At 39.2% G+C, this 18,480-nt stretch overlaps 1 protein-coding gene across 2 annotated transcripts in view; it reads right to left on the reverse strand.

The window, feature by feature from the left end:
* The window catches only part of LOC117291825 (two pore calcium channel protein 2-like), a 41,226-nt gene that overhangs the window by 11,225 nt on the left and 11,521 nt on the right, over positions 1 to 18,480 (reverse strand). For both annotated transcript variants that reach the window (XM_033773755.1, XM_033773754.1), the window contains exons 3-8: positions 14,450 to 14,515; positions 6,295 to 6,692; positions 3,818 to 3,944; positions 2,117 to 2,300; positions 1,318 to 1,434; positions 230 to 336 (exon numbers count right to left, since the gene is read on the reverse strand). In XM_033773755.1, the coding sequence (XP_033629646.1) occupies positions 230 to 336; positions 1,318 to 1,434; positions 2,117 to 2,300; positions 3,818 to 3,944; positions 6,295 to 6,505 (746 nt within the window). In that variant the 5' untranslated portion in view covers positions 6,506 to 6,692; positions 14,450 to 14,515. The remainder of the gene's footprint in view (positions 1 to 229; positions 337 to 1,317; positions 1,435 to 2,116; positions 2,301 to 3,817; positions 3,945 to 6,294; positions 6,693 to 14,449; positions 14,516 to 18,480) is intronic.

Here is an 18,480-nt window from a genome sequence, read left to right on the forward strand (position 1 = left end):
GATTGGTTTTCCAGTCCCTACCTGATTGAATGGATTTCCCCCATAGGAGATTTCCTCCTGCATCTAAAACTATTTCTTCTCATTTCCAATACATCTTATTGGCTCTAACTGTACTGTTGGATGTGAACAATTTTGACACCTATTTCAAAACCTTAGGTTAGAACCCAAGTTTCACTCATTAAATCTTTGCGGGAGAATGTTATTTTTGTTGATTTATTATTCTTCTTACCTAGCAACCTTCGGTAGAGTACGGATAATGCTTCGAACTGTTTTCTTCATCAGAGTTGAGTTTTGGAGAAGGAAGAATGGACGAAGCATCCGACGAAACCGGACCATCTGTTAAAAAAATAAATTTTAGAGTTTACAAATATTTACAATAAAAAATCAGATTGAAGCTTAAAAACAGTAGTTTTCAATGGCTTTTCCTGGCTTAAACAAACAGCTTGGTAAATTAATCAGGAGTAAAATTTATGATTTTGGCCATCTTGATTTTTGTTTGTAAATATTAGGCCTGGGCGAATTATTCGAATATCCAGTTAATGGCGAATAGGTTTTCCTATCCGTAACCGCGAATGCCTTTTTTTTCTTAACCGGATATCCGCATAGGGCGAATACCTATTTATAAACGGGATAGTTCTGTAATTACAACCAAGTAACCGGATATTCTTTAATATCTGAATATCCGCGGAAGTCGGGCGACAACTGATAGGAATGTTTTGTCTGAATCCTTATGAAACTTCTATTAAGACAGCTTAAAACAGCATAAATTAAGTATTTAACTATGCTCACCTCCGTGAAGAGCTAAAACAATGACATTTCTGACGTAGTTTATTCAAAGATTTCGAAAGTTTTCCTTCACGTAGAGTCAATCACGATCAAAAGAAAAAGCAAATCGCAATCTTTAAATTAGATCGGGTTATTTTTATGAATGAACCGAGTGACACTGTCTAAAACTAATATCAATCCGCCCAAAAGATCTCATTCACAAACGAACAGCGCCCTCTAGTGGCAAAAACAAATATTTTTAATTTTTTTTTAAATAGCGCCCTCTAGCGGCGAAATAACTTTTCGAATATCCGGTTAATTTCGGATAGTTGGCCAGCGGTATCCGAATATCAAAATTTCACTATTCGCCCAGCACTAGTAAATATATATATATTTTTTCATTTTCAATTTGTTCAATTATCTATACCGACCCCGGTAGCTAGAGGCAGGTCGAATCCTTTGTTTTAGCAGTGGGTACCACAACTATTTATAGACGTTAAATTTGCATCGGGCACAGAATAAAGAATATTAGTTTTGGTTGTACTCTCTTACCGTTCCACAGGAACCGTTAATTGTGAAAATCCAATCTACAAGCGATGCTATGATGACGAGAACATAGGCAATCAACCATGGAGACTTAAAGAACTGCTTGGTTCCTCTAAGGTATGTCTGCAGATACATTGGGAGAAAACAACCATGGGTAAGATGTTGGTGCTGTTAAGTATGCTAAGATTCTTGAGTATGGAAAATTCTGTCTGAGCAGAAAGTCAACTGAAAGGTTCATCTTTGGTTTATATTTCTTAATTTTGCTTATAAATCACCCTTACGTTGACAAAAACCAATGACCCTACCTTCAAGTACGATCAATTTCAGAAAAGGCTAAAACATTTTTTGTCTAATAGCAGAAAGTGAAATGATGGGTGATTGATTCTTATTTTATTTTCTCAAAAGATACGTTGCTTTCAAAACAAGATCCTTTTTTTTCACTGCCCAAAAGGTTAATGGGCCAACACATAGAAAGATGAAGTCTGACTTTTTATTAAAAGTCCACCATTCAGTAGCAAAGGGTTGGAGCAAAGGTTTGCTTTTTGCAAACTCTTACTGGAGTTATATTTGGTCCTGTAGAAAAAAAAATTATACATTTTTATAAAAGGCTGACCCAAATGTACCCATGGTGTAGACTTTATTAGACTTTTCAGGTTATTTAGTCTAAATAGGACAACAAAATCAGAAGAAGACTTGAGTAGGAAGAATATCATGCCTGTATACTTCAAAGAAGACATGGACAACCAGCCATAGCCGTAGCTGTAGCCACTAATTTAGACACAGCTAAAAAGGTTGAAGACTTTACCTTCATGCCTAGATCTGCAGTGAAGATAAGAAGACAGGTGATCTCAATGGCTTCCATGACACCACAAGGTGGGTTCAACCTTTGACCTCGATACCGTGGGTCCGATGAGTTGCCACTTGTAATGGATGACGGATATTCAAAGAACGCTACTAACAGGATGGTAGCAATGGCAAGACTGAGGGACCTGGGTGGGGAAGGAAGTGGCAAAAAAATTACAAAGAGAGAACATAATTATAGACATTTCCATTGTTGATAAACAAGGGGTGCCTGTTGGCATGGCCTGCCGAATGTTAGCAAAACAATCAATTGTGTTAAAAATAATTGTGACCGAATTCAACATTTTCTTTAAAGATTCATTCAGATTTGTTGATTTGTTTCCAACAACTTAAACATATTTTTGAAAGTTTTTGTGACATTTCTACAATCTATGGCTCTGTTTTTTATTCGGCTTTCCATAGTTTTCCAACCTCGGTTGACAAGAACTCGGGCTGTGACGTTGCAATAGAAAGGTCTATAAAGCTAAACACCAGGCCTGGAATTAAAATGGAGAGCAATGGCCCCTGTTGCCCTGGTCTTGACATAGCAGGCCTATAATTAATGCAGAGGTTGGTAGTGGCATTTGTGCCCAATCAAAACTTTCCCATATTGCCCCTTTCCCTTACAAACAAAATAATAATGGCCTTGCCTTTTCAAAGATGAAATTGAAGGGCTGAAATTCCAGAGAATATATATTGTTGTAGCTTTTAAAATAAACTACTTTTATAAACTACCATGTTTGTTTTACAGTAGTTACTCAATTTACATGAGCATTTACAATGTGAAACATCTGGATCTGTTCGCATGCCGAGAACAATACACAACCTTGTTTTAAATTTGATTGTCAATAAATGTATTTTATAAATAGAATTAAAAAAATGTGTAACACAAGGCCTCATCTGCATCAAGTTACTTTGGCTACAACTGTGTTCATTTGCAGCAGTACCTAAAGAATAAGAGCTATCAAAATTGTATTTTTTAAGAACCTCTTTGAACAACACAATGACCACCCTTTGGTATCAGGCCTTCAATTTCATTCTTGAACAAGGGGCACAGTTTTCCTCTGACAAGGGGTACTTCTGTGAGGAAAACGTTACTATAAATTTGTATTGGATCTTCGCAAAGAGCACCAACCACAGGGCACCAAGGCACTTGTTGGGACATTTAGAGGACTTTGTTATGTGTGGCCCTGAGTTTCACAAACACATGCAACTAGGTTGGCATTGTAAATATTAAAGTCAATAGGAAACTTTGAAGGAACATCATTAAGGCCAAGATCAGGACAACAAAGGCCATGGCCTCAATGTTTTTTTAAAATGTTATTCCAGGTCTGAACACAACATTTGTAAAAACAAATTTATGAAGACAACGTGCACATTTTTGTCTGGGTAGCACAATTCAATTGATTACTCAATGATATGAGTAACTGGTGTTTTTTTTCAATGGTGGCCATCCATACTTTTGGCAATCACTACTTAGCACAACTTGTGGCTGTTAACTTTAAGTAACTTATGTTGCAAATTCACTTCAACTGAATTCAATGAACGTTTATTTCATAATGGCAGTCACAAAGACATAACTGTAGTGTACAGGTTATTTTACAATTATATTTACTAAGTGTGAATAACGAATGCTACAAATCTTTTTTAGTCTTGGTAGACTTACCATTGCACAATTCTGGAATAATACACTCTATAATACCAGAGTGAAACTCTATCTGTTTTATGGTTGATACTTCGGTAATGCACAGCATCTTCCACAAACACGACAGCTTGTAACAGGGCTGTGGAATCTATGGATGGGAAAATTGACACAAAAAACCTTTCAGTTTTTTATTTAATATCTTCATAAAAAAACTTCCTACTAAAGTTGCCAGAAATCTTCAATACAAAAAGGGAAGTTAAACATTTTTTTGACAATTATCGACTATTGACTGCCTTTTTGTTCAAGATGGACTATTTAGAAAACTTTGCTTTTAAATGTAATTTTTGTAAGAGTTTAATCTAGTACTTTAGTAGAAGTAGGGAAGGCCCCCCCCCCCAAACAAAAACAACAACAACCGCGTACTACTACAGGTACTAGGCCTACAGTGCTGTATAATAAATAATGTAGACTAGCGGGGTTGCCGCGCGAAGTAGAAAGCTCGACGTAAAAATGCTGCAAGTGTAGCGTTGTGTACAGGGGAGGGCTAAAGTGGCTGGGCAGGGTCACAATACAAATCACAAATCACTGTGGCAAACAACCCATCCTAATTTAAGACGAATCTTAGTGCTTTGTGAAATCGTACATCTTTTTCCCGTTTCGGCATTGTCGATCCCATCCATATTTTCCAGTTTCCAGCGGATCCCGATAGTGGTTCTTTCCCAGCCTTTATATCCCGTTTCGTTTATTTTGTTCCAGTTCAGTTGATTATTTTCTGTCCTGTATAGTTTTCAAACCCCTTTGCTTTTCCCCCCTCACCAGCCTCGTTCATTTTTTTCACCAACTCCCTGTCCCATCGTGTGCCCCTCCCCTATCCCGTCCCATATCTAATCACGCCTCCGTGCCTCTCCCGTTCCCCACGATCCCATGCATTGCAGTGTTCTTTGCTTGCCAATGTTTGCCCATATCTCATATTTTCCAGTTTCGCGTGGGTCCCGTTTGTGGGGTTTTGATGGGCTTGATCCCCCCCATTCAGTTTAATATTTTCCTGTCCCATGTCCCATATCACGATAGTCCCTTTTAATTTTGTTCAATCCCTACCCCCCAGCCCTGTTCATTTTCCCCGTCATTTCTATTTTTGCCGTTCCCCCGTCCCCCGTTCTACAGACGTACCACTTTGTGCCCCTACCTCCTATCCCGCCCGTGAATTGTTCTTTGCACTTTTTGCCGTCCCATAACTTTCCCTGTTCCCCGCGGGTCCCGCCATTCCCCCGCCCTCTTCCAACAGACGTACCACTACATATGCTCCTTTCATCTCCCTGTCCACACAACGTGCTCTAATAACCGCCACCAGTCTTCGTCCTGTCGTCGTGTTCCCCCCACCCCCCATGCATTGTTCTGTACTGTATGTACGCGCGAAGTTACTGGATGCTCGCCCCGTGACTGTGACATCACAAAGGACCCCTGCACTCAATCACAAAGTTACTACACACTCGCGCTTTGACTGTGACGTCACAAACAACACATGCCCCAACACGGGTACCCCGAAATTTACCCCAGACGCATCATTTTAGCAGGGTGCGGGCACCATGTGCCAAACAACAATGGCGCCGCCCATGTGATTTAAGCGCTTTCATAATATAGATGTTAACTTGCATCACATAAGCATGATTAGGGGGAAAGAATGTATGTGTTTTAGTTGAGTAAAAAACAGTGCTTATTTTACATTATACATACATGTATTCCTAACATTTTTTAACAAGAATTTAAGATAAGATAAGAAATATTAAGAGGAGACACTCTCAGCGACAAAGTTCCAGACAGACAGCCAGATCAGGGTCCTACTACTTGCCGTCAACTCGCCGTCAACTCACTTGCGCCGTCAACTCGCCGTCAACTCCTCCAATATACATTTAAAATCCACAAAAGAAGCATAGAACTGTAAAGTATCAGCTCGAAGAGCATTCGCGTAAGTTTTAGGTCATATTTCGGAATAAAAATTGAGTTTTTTTTCTCGTGAAAAAAAATTCTGGAAGCCGAAAAACTGTCGACTGCCATCTTGCTTTTTGACAATGATTAGTCTTGGCCCAAGATGCCAATGATTGGTACTTTTTTTTATCAACACAAAGTCGTTTTTGTGAGTGAATTTGTACCGAGAACCATGAGAAATATGTAGTTTAGCCCAGACTTAACACTTCCGTGCCCCCTTTTTATAGATTTTTCATGTAAATTTAATGAGTTGAAGGCGAGTTGACGGCAAGGCAAGTCGGCGAGTTTAGTAATAGTTAGTAGTAGGACCATGGTAGGACCGCCAGATCAAAAGGATAAGATGTAAAATGGTAATTCTTTCTACTCTAGATAATATACGTGTACCTTCATGTGAACACAAACATTCTCATAATTAATAAAATACGCCCAAAAATTGTAAATTGTCCGGAAAATGGGCAACACAAATCAGGGAAGCCCAGAGCCAGCTGGTCGGGCAAAAATTAGGCACTCACCGCAAACGTCGACTCTGTCACTTTCCTCAATTCCACTTCCAGAAAAATGTCCATCCCGTTCATCTACCCCAACTGGAGGGTATAGCTGGTCTGGCATGTCTTGTGTATCATCACAGAAGCTGTTGGGCCGGCCATGAAGCTCGGGATCTGTTTCCATGATCTCCATTTTAACGGAATTGTCAGAAAAGTGGACTTTGATGTCGTTTTGCATTGAAGCAATTTTGACGTTTGTGTGCTGTCTCGATTCATAACACGGTATTGTGCACGTAACGTGTTCAACGCACACACACCATTGGTTTCGCTGGTAATTTGTTATCACATTTAATTTAGCATGCAACAACTGCTGCTTAGCTGGATACCAGTTGGGTTGACCTTTGTGTGTACTTATTGTTTTCTTTCTGTAGGTAATAAAGCAAAGTTAACTTTCGATGTTTACAGACGCCCTCAGAAAAGTATGTTTCTCTAAATTTTTATTGAACTGAACTGAACTAAAAACTGAACTGGAAGCTGATCAGATTAAAGTGAAAAGTCAAGCACATAAATATAATCACGAGATCTATTTTAGTTTCACTATCTTTAAATTTTAGTTTTGTCTATATTGATTTTTTAAAAGTGTGCTTAACGTACGTAAATCTGCATATACAGGACAATTTTCTCAAGACAACGTTTGCAAACAAAATAATACAAATGGACACATTTTATATCCTCGACTGCGCAACCTACATCCCTCAAAACATTTGGAAAGACATTAACAAATACATGTACATACAAGAGTCCACTTCCATTGGCAGCTCAACGGTAAAATCCAGTTTTTGCACAGACCAATTTTAGTTATGGCGTCAGGTGCTCGTGCCCGGTGTCGCATGCAATTATGTCCTCTATGCAATACTATCCATAGGACATTATTGCATATGCAATAATGTCCGCCGGACGGTTTTGTATTGCATTCGTGTCCGCCCGGACGCTGCTGCATGCAATTTGTGTCCGCCCGAACACATTTGCATATGCAGTTGTGTCCGCCCCCGTGCAAAACCGTCCTTACAGTAAATTAAAGTAAATTAAACGCCTCTGGTCGTCGACGGAACACGTTTGCCATTTTTTTTACAAACTAAGTGCATGTCATGAATGACATGGGAAATGTTCAGCCGTTGGGCATTCGCTGCAATCATAATACGTGAATATTCATGTTGCATTTCGTAGTTTCAGTGCATGGCGCGCAAATCTAAAATACAGTCATGTACAAAAATGTCCACTGCAGCCTGGACGGTTTTTGCATAGCCCCGGACACGATTGCATATGCAAAAGTGTCCGGAGCCGACAGTATTGCATGGCGGGTACAATTGCATCTGCCACTGGTCTATAGCCTGATGAGTGGCCCCTCAAAATGTTCTCATCCATCTGAGACAAAGGTTTTGCAACGGAAGTGGTCTTTGCAAAATAATGTGACTTGTTCTCAAAGATGAAAATTCAGTCCTGCTTTTGAAACAGATCTCCAACCATGCTCCAACTTACCGACTGGTGCAGTAGCAGCTTATAAAGAGATCATGGAGGCAAAGACAGTTCTTCCGTGATGGGGGGTTGTTAATCCGGGGATAACATTTGTTCACAAAATTCATAACACCAATGATCAACCAATCAGGCAGAAAGTGGTGTCAATTTTGACATTCCCCACACTCCCATCACAAAGGCTTATGTCTTTGAGATATAAAGCACTGATGCGTGAATATGTTTCTTGAAATAGTTTCCCGTACGCTCTAGCCATACACGTGTAACATGGCAGTCGGATCGATAATGAAATACAAAAGATGAGCAATTCATATTCACGGCTGCGCAATGAAGTGTGTTATGTTGGATTGTGTGAATGAAAAACTGACTATGCTGGTCGTTATATTCAAAAATACGTATAGACCTACACACAGAGAGGTGTAGAGAATGCATAATACGTACGTAGCAAGCTAGCTTCAATTATGTTACCGGATCACTGACTAGGCGAACCTACAACATTTCAACTCAAGTACGGTAGTTACTAGTTCATCTTTTGACGCAATATTTTAACTGATGATGCAAAGGTAGCCGGGAATGTTGCAGCTATTTCATCCTGGCGTCGCTACTTCACCAGTTGTCTTTATAGCCAGCAAATACGGCAGTATTTATGTATAATTTTACTCAAATTGTGAAGGTGAGTAATTGCATGACCTCCAATGGTGGATGGGACATCATGTGGCGCTGTGGATGCAGCCATTTTGTGTGTTTATTGTCTTCGTGTAGTGCAGAAGCTGGGATGTACTTTTAACTATGTGATGATGTTGTTGTTGTCGGTCGTGATGGCATATCAGATTATTTTGTGTGATGGATGTGCACAATTTTCCCAAGTGAAATTTCCTGTAATAATTGCACAACCAAATCCCATCTTCTTCTGTTCCTTGTCAGCTTGTGATCAAAGATTGCGATCCAATTTACATTCACAAATCTCTTTCGATGATGTGATCATTGTCATAGGTAGAAGAAATCATGATGATTCGATTTGGAAGATTTGCCTTATCTAATTCTAATCTGATGATAGCGCGTGGTGCATTTATGTGCTTGATTTCCATATTGACATTTCCTGTTTATAAATATTAAATTTCCCTACCAAATCCCATCTTCTTAACTCATTGTGATCTTGTAAAGACACAACATAGGCCTATTAGATGGGATGACCCAATTTCATTTACACATCTCTTTCGATAATACTTAATCTGGAAGATCGATGCATTTAAATCTAATTTGATGATGGAATTTCCTACTCATATATGCTCAATAAGTAATTTGCTTAACGTAGTTTGTAGCCAACAACATTATATCAATAGTTGATATGATATCATAAAAAATTATTGTTGACAAATTATATCATTTTGTTTATGTAGGCGTGTACACGGGCAATGTGACCGAGAAGTTGAGTCATGTGCACGTGAGAAACAGTGCCCATGCTAAAAAATCGACTCTCCTATTCCTTACACACACCCCATGTGGGATTCTGTTTCATTGCTCTATTACAAATACATGAGTCACAATCAGTAATGTTCTAGTTAAACTGGGGTGGATTTCACAAAGGTAGTCCTAACTTAGGACTAGTCCTAGGCAAGGCTAAGAGATAGGACCAGTCCTAAGTTAGGATGAGTTACTGGTCCTCGCTTAGGACCAATCATATCTCTTAGCATTGCCTAGGTTAGGACTACCTATGTGAAATCCACCCCTGTTCTCTTTAAAAACATTTCAGTTTATATCTGACTCGTGGTATCTTTGGTGTCTGATTTGGCATCATTTATAATTAGTGGCTCGACTTTAGTGAAACTGAGTTTAGGGGGGGGCACAAGTAGTTTTTTTTTTATTTTAATATATATAATGGGCACTAAGGCCTATAAACGAGCCCATTTTCAGCACTCTCTTTGTGCTATTTTAGTATTTTTTTAAGACAATCTAACTAAAATATACATAGTCTACATAGTCTGCCCAAAGAAAGAAAACTTGTCTAAAAACATTGAAATCTGTTTACTACATAAAGGCTTATAAAATGCACCATTTCCCCGCAATTGTAGTCGTAAGTAAAATTTCAAATTAAACGGGCGGAGGCATAAATGGGGGGGGGGGTCGTTTTTAAATCGACCAAATTTGAAATGTAAAAACTGTTATTGTTATCATACGTCGGTATAAATTCAGCTATTTCTTGTTTTTTATGCAACCAAATACAAACTCCAATGTGTACGTGGCCGGCGAGGAAAGGTTCATGCACTGTGCCCTGTCCTTTGCCAAAACCTTGAGTAGGCCTCACATAATTATAAAGCTTCACGAATTTATCCGTGAATTTTCTGACTTATGGAACTCCCACTTCAGATGTACTTCATCATAGGTAAACAAATATTGTATTTTATTTTATGTTGATGTGGAAGAGCGTATAAACAATGTACATGCATAAATATTGTTGTAAACAAGGTAATTTTGAAGGTAGACAGTCGTGGAAATTTCCACTCGAACGGACAGCGTGCAATCGAAAATAAATCTGACGTCATGTGGACAATGGGACCATGATTAGACAGATAATTAAACAAAAACTTCTATACTTTCCCTATTACATGCATGCGTTGACAATTAATTTTTTTAAAGAATTTCAATGAAGATAGCTGCATGCGCTGAAACAGAGAAACCATGATGACATTTCGTCGCCCACACCCGTTCTATATTTTAGTTCGAAATTTATATTTCAAAACATTGGCAACGCGTGGGAAGTTATGGTATAACAAGAAGTTCTGGAACATCGCATTTTGTATCAGCGTCTATAAATAAACGTTAAAAACACTTCTTTTGTAACACATGGGGATACAGCTAGTGAGCTTTTTTTTGGCACGAGCACCCCCCCCCCCCCTTACTGAAAAGGGGAGGGCAAATGCAGGTTATGAAGGAAATTATTTAAATATACAGAGGCCGTGTGTTGAATTGTGCTCAGGGGACTGCAAGATGGCGTGGAGCAAGTCAATATTTCATTTTATTTTGCATATTATTTCAGCATTATCACCAGAGTGCAAACATTACTACTTCCTGCTTGATGTCAAAAAGGAATTACAAGACGTAGAAAAGGATAGAGTCTAGACCGCCCAAATTAAACATTGAGCATTAATTATGCGATTATTGTCTGGCGGGCCCAAGATTTTCGTGATAGCTCATTGGCACTTATAGGCCCAATGCTGCATCATTTTGAATATCGTTTGCAAACCATTAATATGCAAATGTATTTATACAAACATTGTAAATACACATAAGCCATACGTCTATGGTAAACGAGGAATATTGTGATGCAAGTGAAACACAGAGGGATGTGTATATTATGTGAAGTCTAGGCCTTCATGCATTTCCCACGTGCTGTAAATTTCCACTCTACAATTGCGCGCGTCATTCATAAAAAGTAGACTTGCTTCATTATCATAGTTATTCAGGCGAACACCTGTGCACACTGTTCCATACACAGGCATCATAGTATTATACTAGATACGTTTATTAATCTCATTTTTCATAAAAACAGCAAGCTAGGTGTAATAACACCCCCACAAACGCAATTAAAATGTATCTATACTCGACAGTATTTTAATCCGTGTAAAAATTATGTACATTTTGTATGCATGTGCTGCTTTGAATTGATGAACCTTCCCGATTGGAAAATCACGCAATCTTCATCCAATAGGGCCTATACATTTTACATTCTAAAAATCAACTCAATGCATAGGTGTATTGCTTCAGCACATCACAAAGTTCATTTATTTATTTTCAGTCGGGTCATTGTTTCCCTCAAAGCTTCACCAAAACATAAATTAATGTTGTCCAGCTATTTAGACGTTCATGCTTCCCTATACCATCAAAACTTTCTCTAAATAAAATGGGTCAAATTGTTATACGCCCGCTTAGCAGTAATGCACAGGAAACCAGTTACATGTGAGGTAAGCGAAATTTTAACTATTACCTGGTAACCTTTAAATTACCGTACTGGGACCACTTTCGTCTAACATAGTTTGTATTTGTGACGAAGAAAACATATCTTACGGGTCCCAAATCCTCGATTACGCGCAAGGTTTGCAAAGTCTTTAGCACCTCATGAACAGTTTGATTGAATACAAATAAAACCAGCTGGTCAATAGGCGACTTGCGGCAAGTCTAACATCAACCCAGATTTTGTTGTTGTTGTTTTAATTATATCGCAAATGCAGTATTAACGACCTTGCAAAGTCATAAAATAATGCAAAAACGGCGCGCTCAGTGTTTAACAAACATTGTTTTAAAATTATATAAACACTTGGCAAAACCATTAAAAATACGAGTTTCATCCAAACTTATACTATAACTCAAGACGACCCAAAGGTCATAATATTATACCAATATTTTATTAAATGAATGGTGACATGGTATGGTGAGCTACTGTTGTTTTTATCAGCTTGTGTTCACGCTACCCACGCCATGGGGACAATTCGACCCAACACATCGCGACAGGTGGCTTCATTTAAAGGAAATGATCGTTTCGGACCAAATGTTAATTTGATTTTATTAAATCGCCTGTATGATTTTTTCAAGGCAAATATTCAGAGTCAACCGCTGTCAGGTTCTTCTCTTATTGGATTTAGGTCTATGACCACAATTTTGAAAACCACCGAATGGCTATACTTTACAGAAATGAAAAACTAGCCCTTTATCTGAATTCGGAAAAATTTAATTCCGACACGTGGAAAAAGTAGCTGTCGTTTGTTTGTGTATTTTGTTGAGGTGGTTTTGTTTTTGTTGGGGTTGTTTGCGTGCTTGTTTGTTTAGACGTTTCTCCAATCAAGGGAACTCACACAAAAAATCAAACTTGTATTTTATAAAGAAATGCTATTCAATCTATATTTCTCTTTATCTGAGGTCGCTGTTCCCAAAAGCACTTGGGAATCAACAATTCCAAGGATTGTCAAAAGGTGGAGATGTTATCATTTCAACATATTTGTTCAAATTTGAATTATAGTTTGAGATGATTTTTGTCAGCTAATTTGTCCCTGACGAGTGTTCAACCATGGTTCAACCATTATAACATCATGCTTTAGATATTGTGAAAATATGTAAGTCTTTATCACCCCAACTGAAAAACGTTTCTGTCAACTACGTTTCTCCGGTTTGTACTCAATTTGAACCCACAATGAAACAGATAGGTTTAGTTAATTTGGTAAAACATTTACGAGAATAGGATTTGAACCTGCCGACGCGACTTTGGATTTACGTGGTACACAGATTATTCAAAAACAGTGAGCAACTTTTCGTATGTAAAAACATATTCACAAATACCGTAAAGTCTGCATGGACAAAGTTTGTGTCCTTACAACAACTTTTTTAAAGCAAAAGCTGTGTTTCTTAAATCTTGGTTTTTGTAATGGTTAACCAACCAAAAAATTGCACGATAAGTGTTGATCACTGATGTAAAATGTAAGTTGCTCCTTTAATGGGACCACGTAGTAGGCTTGCGTCTTTAGGGAACTCGAGGTCAACAGCGTGTACAGATTCCAAGCTTAAAATTAGTTTTTATGTGCTGGTATTTTCTGCTGGTATACCAACAGATTGCGCAACTTATAAAAAAAGAATCTCGAAAATCTGAGAGATTTTCACCCCAGCTTTATGGAGGATGTGTGTAGATTGTTTGGTTAGCACTCAGTACTATATTGATGGTCGTTCCGTTTGTGTTATTGTTTCCAGAATGACTTGGAACTACGTGTTAAGAATCAACGTGTTGCTGGGTCTATGTTTGGCCCTGGCGCACTGCCAGAATGAGCAAGCTCAGCAAACTCCGTCGTCCGCGGCGTCGACCAGCACCCAGGCACCCCAACCACAGACTGCTGGGGATGAAGGTAAGTTTGACACGGCAGAAAACACCTATTTTTCTCCCATCCCGTCTTTACTTGGTCTTGGGGAAGATGAGGCCTATCCCTCCATCTTGAAGTGGTCAATTACTGGCCCAACAGATCCCTTAAAACTACCCTTAGAACTATGGTTGAAGTTCGTGAACGATTGCGGAAAGAACTTCGTATTTAAATGAGTACCATCAAAGCCTACGACCTTATCATGTGACTGTTTTAAAGGGTTGTTAAATTTGTCCCCCAGCATTGGTCAGCAACACCATTCCTTCGCCTTGTTTATACACATGCACATGAAAATGCACCTCGGGTCAGTGTGCTGACTAGACCATTTTAGGACAAGGGGGTAAAGACATATACTTTCTCTGGGAGGGGGTGCAAAGGTTGTAATACTGCACCCACACCCAACCAACAGCATCACTACCACCACCATCATGTTTCTACAGGTCTACTCTAAAGTTATCATAATATTATTTTCCCGATCGACCGTTACTGACCTTTTTTCCCATCAAGAAAAGTGGACTACGAATATCATGACAAAAACATATGTTGAAAAGTGTTTGCAGCCTCCCCAAATTCTGAATGTCTTCAATGAGCATTCAATATTATGACCATTGGACTACAAAATCGAAGGGGAAGGTTATTTAAAGATGTCCTTCACAATTGCTGGCCCAAAACTTTTGAACAATTTACCCTTTCACATCAGATCACTGGACACTGGTTCGTCATACCAAAAACAAAACTTTAAAACTCACCTGTTTCCGGTTGGCCTTTAAAAATGTATCTGTTTTTCATTGCCTGTTGTTGCTGAGCGCCATGATCTGGAATGACACCATAGAAATCCGTGAATATTGTTGACCAATTAATTGTGTAAATTTCTTGTGAAGTTGTATATTACTACTGTTTTTATTTTATTTTAACGGATCTTGATTATTTTCTCCTCGTGTCCTAAGGGGGTCTAAGCAGCGACCAGCGGGCCGCCTTATGGGCCGGCTTCGTGGGAGGAATGGTGTGTATCTTCGGCATGGGGATGCTGTTCTACGACATGGTGGTCAGAAAATATTCGCAGCAATACCAATACGCTCGACGAGTTGATATGCATGTGGAGACCTACAAGCCGTAGAATTGTGCCTCCCTGGACCTTAAAATAAAGGATGATACTTAAATCTACCTGCATATTCATTTTGTACCACTTAGTGCCCTTGATTGAGTCTCCCACCGGTGATGTAAAGATTTCTTGTTTGGAAAACTACCTATAAAGTCGGTCAAGTGTGAGTATCTGACCGATATTGGGTAGATGTTCTGGTGTACGGACGATTTTGGGAATGTTATCAGGTACTTGGGTAATTGGAAGTCCATGGTCAGACCTCGCATTAACCCATGGCACCACAGCACTAATGTCGTGGTGCCATGTGCTTTCGTTGTTGTGCCCCGTACAAGGTTCAGTTACAAATTAAAATTTTCCTCATAGAAGTGCCACATACAAGAGGAAATTGCCGTGCTCCTTCAAGGACGAAATTCAAGACTCAAGGCCTGCATGGTATTTCCAATTATGTCAGTGTGCTGCTGAAATTCATGGCCAAGTGTTTGTTTATCAGAGCCAACTTCAAGTCAGATCCTGGGTGTTGCAAAATGGAACATTTCAAGAAAAGGCAACAAGTTTCTTCCAGCCCCACATCGCCTCAAGTTTGTGGATAAATGAAGTATTACTGTGTGTATAATAATGCTTAAATTGTTTTACTTTGAGCTCCTCCCACTGGAAGCAGAATGTGCTTAAATGTTTACTTCGAGTTCCCCGACTGGAAGCAGAATGGCTTTAGGATATTTACGTCAGATGCTGATGATAGAGGTAATGCCGGCAGCATTGTATTGCCAAAGTCTATGATCTTTGATACAACTGAACGCTGACCATGCGTTGTTGAGATACAGATTACTCTTGAAACTCTTGAACTGTTCATCGTTGATATATAACACGCTTCACCTGTTTCAATAACTGGTGTAAGATCTTTGGTTATGATACAATGCACTTAAAGAGGGTCTCCAAAGTCAAAGGAAGTTGTTTAATGCACTCATTTTCCAATAGAAATAATTCTAATAAAAGTGCGAAAATAACAAGTCTCTCACCAAATTGTTGCCAAAACCGCCAAAACTTCATAACGTCAAGTTTTCAATGTATGTACGTTTTCAATTCCTGAATGTTGATGATGTTCATTAAAACAGCATTGTATTTGAAAAACGTTTAAACTTTTGTTATGAAAAGTATCAAATAAAATGATATTTTATACCCTTTAGCCTAATGGTCAAGTAAGAGACTTACATTAAAACTCCATTGAAAAATTAGTGGATAGAAACAGCCATTTAAAACCTTCGCACTTCTGACGCACTTCTGACTCAGATCTGGTGCTACCTTTGTGAACTTTGGTTTAACTTTGCCCTTTCTTGAACGACAAACAAACCGATGTCTTCAGTATCTTATTATATATCATGTATATGAACGCTTCAAGATGTTATTTAAGAGTTGTTATTTATGAAAACATTATATAGTTACGAAGGCTGATGTCATTCATTATGTTATGTTTGCATTTCTGGGCTTCCGTATAATCACAAATCTGTAGAATCAGAAATCAGAACTACCCGCTGAATGTTGCTGAATGTAGCCATGTTAAATATTGATGGTTGAATTAAAATTTACCGGTAGTCCTACACTAATAGTTGCATGGACGCTTAAAACCTTACAGACAATCGTGTATCTTCAAAAAAGTATTTACCTCAGACGTGCAACGAATTTGCTTTTTGAAAATATTGTAAAATCAAGAAGTGATTTATAGCCTTTTCTAGGGACCGATTTGACGTTAACCGTGTACAATCCTAGTTGTTTAGCGTATTGGCACAACACAGACTGATCATCATGTTAATACTGTGTGACAACTCAACTTAAGATGAATCTATAGTGCTTTGGGAAATGGAGCTCGGGCCAAGACGTGTGATCAGTTTGCGTCACGCAAGATTTTTTGACGCATTTGTTCAAAGTGTTACTATACATTAAGGGTATGGCCTACAGAAGCGAGCGCGCTTTCTGTTGTTTGCGTCGAAATGTATGTTCGGTGTTACACCGGTTTGTGGAGGACTCTGTGCAGATTGCAGATCATGAAAGTGCAATCGTATAGCTACAGCTTCTTTGGCAGATTGTGTTAAACTGATGTCTATATTTGTGTTCACCAAATTCATAAGCTATAGGGTTGCTTCGTTTAGAAAACCTCAGAACGGCATTTTGTTGGTGTTGAATACGTACAAAACTGCGGCCGCGAGTTCGGCCAGTTTTAATCACCACACGGGGAGATGCTTGCGACACCTGTCAGATGCAATTGTGTCCGCCATGCAATACTGTCCGCTCCGGACACTGTTGCATATGCAATCGTGTCCGGGGCTATGCAAAAACCGTCCGGCGGACATGTACATGACTGTACGTGTATGTGTGCTCGTAAGCGAGTGGCATGCACTGAACCTACGTATTATAAGAAGCATGAATATTCACGTATTTTATGATTGCAGCGAATACCAAACTGCCGACCGAACATTTCGCATGTCGTTCATGACATGCACTTAGCTTGTAAAAAAAAATTGCGAACGTGTTTCGTCGACAAAGAGCATTTAGTTTATACTTCAAGGACGGTTTTGCACGGGGGCGGACACTACTGCATATGCAAATGTGTCCTGGTGAACACAATTGCATTATGCAGCAGCGTCCGGGTGGACACGATTGCATATGCAAAACAGTCCGGCGGACATTATTGCATATGCAACAGTGTCCTCTGGATAGTATTGCATAAAGGACATAAACAGTGTCCTCTGGATAGTATTGCATAGAGGACATAATTGCATGCGACACCGGCCTTTGAAACCTCCGCGCGGACTCTGTGCTACAATTTTGGTTCAAAATGCAAACAGAGCTCGGAGCCTAAGCTAAGGTTCGGGAAAAGCCCATTGGTTTACGGACTATTGTTAACTATGTATGACGTCAGTATTTGATATTATATTCGTGTGTTGTGTCGGCGGTTAAACCAGGGTATTGTGAATTATGATACGAGTCTCAAAATACGGAGTTAAATTATAACTGATAATATCTTTTATGGTTTATATAATGACTACAATGCAAACAGTTTCAATGGTGTGTAATAATTTAACGCAGTTTCAACCTTCTGGGTATTTTTGTAAAAAAGAAATATTGTTTATATTGTTATATGCAAGAGTATTCCCTCATTGGTTTTATAATTCACTCTGGGCCTTAACATAGGCCCTTTTCGAATCCACGGCTTCGGCTTTGAATTCGGCTTCGGCTTCAGGGTCTGTTCTCTCGTCTAAAGCCCCGAACACGTCGTACGTCAAAAAAACGCGGGGCCACTCAAGCTAGCCTGAGCCGAATCTGGAGCGGAAGCCGTGGTTTCGACAAGGGCCCTAGTTCTGAATTAAGGAAAATTTGAGAAGGGCGCCCTCAGTCCAAGCGGACTGTCGGCTAATGAAATTGACGGCCAAATTGAATCGTGAGTTTCGGGGCCGTCCAATTTTAACATCACCCGTCACAATAGAAGATACGATTGGGGAGGGTCAGAAATCACTTACGATGTTGAAATGCCTGTAAAATGTTGAAGATTTGAACAATGTGCATCATCTATAATGTTGGTTGATAAGCACTACTTTCGGGAGAAAGGAACGTTTCATTGTATCGAACGTTTCGATGTATTGGTCTACGACCTGAAACATTTTGAATATTTTGGATGGTCCCTTG

The sequence above is a fragment of the Asterias rubens genome, chromosome 6 (assembly GCF_902459465.1).
Source record: "Asterias rubens chromosome 6, eAstRub1.3, whole genome shotgun sequence".
Taxonomy (NCBI): Eukaryota; Metazoa; Echinodermata; class Asteroidea; order Forcipulatida; family Asteriidae; genus Asterias; species Asterias rubens.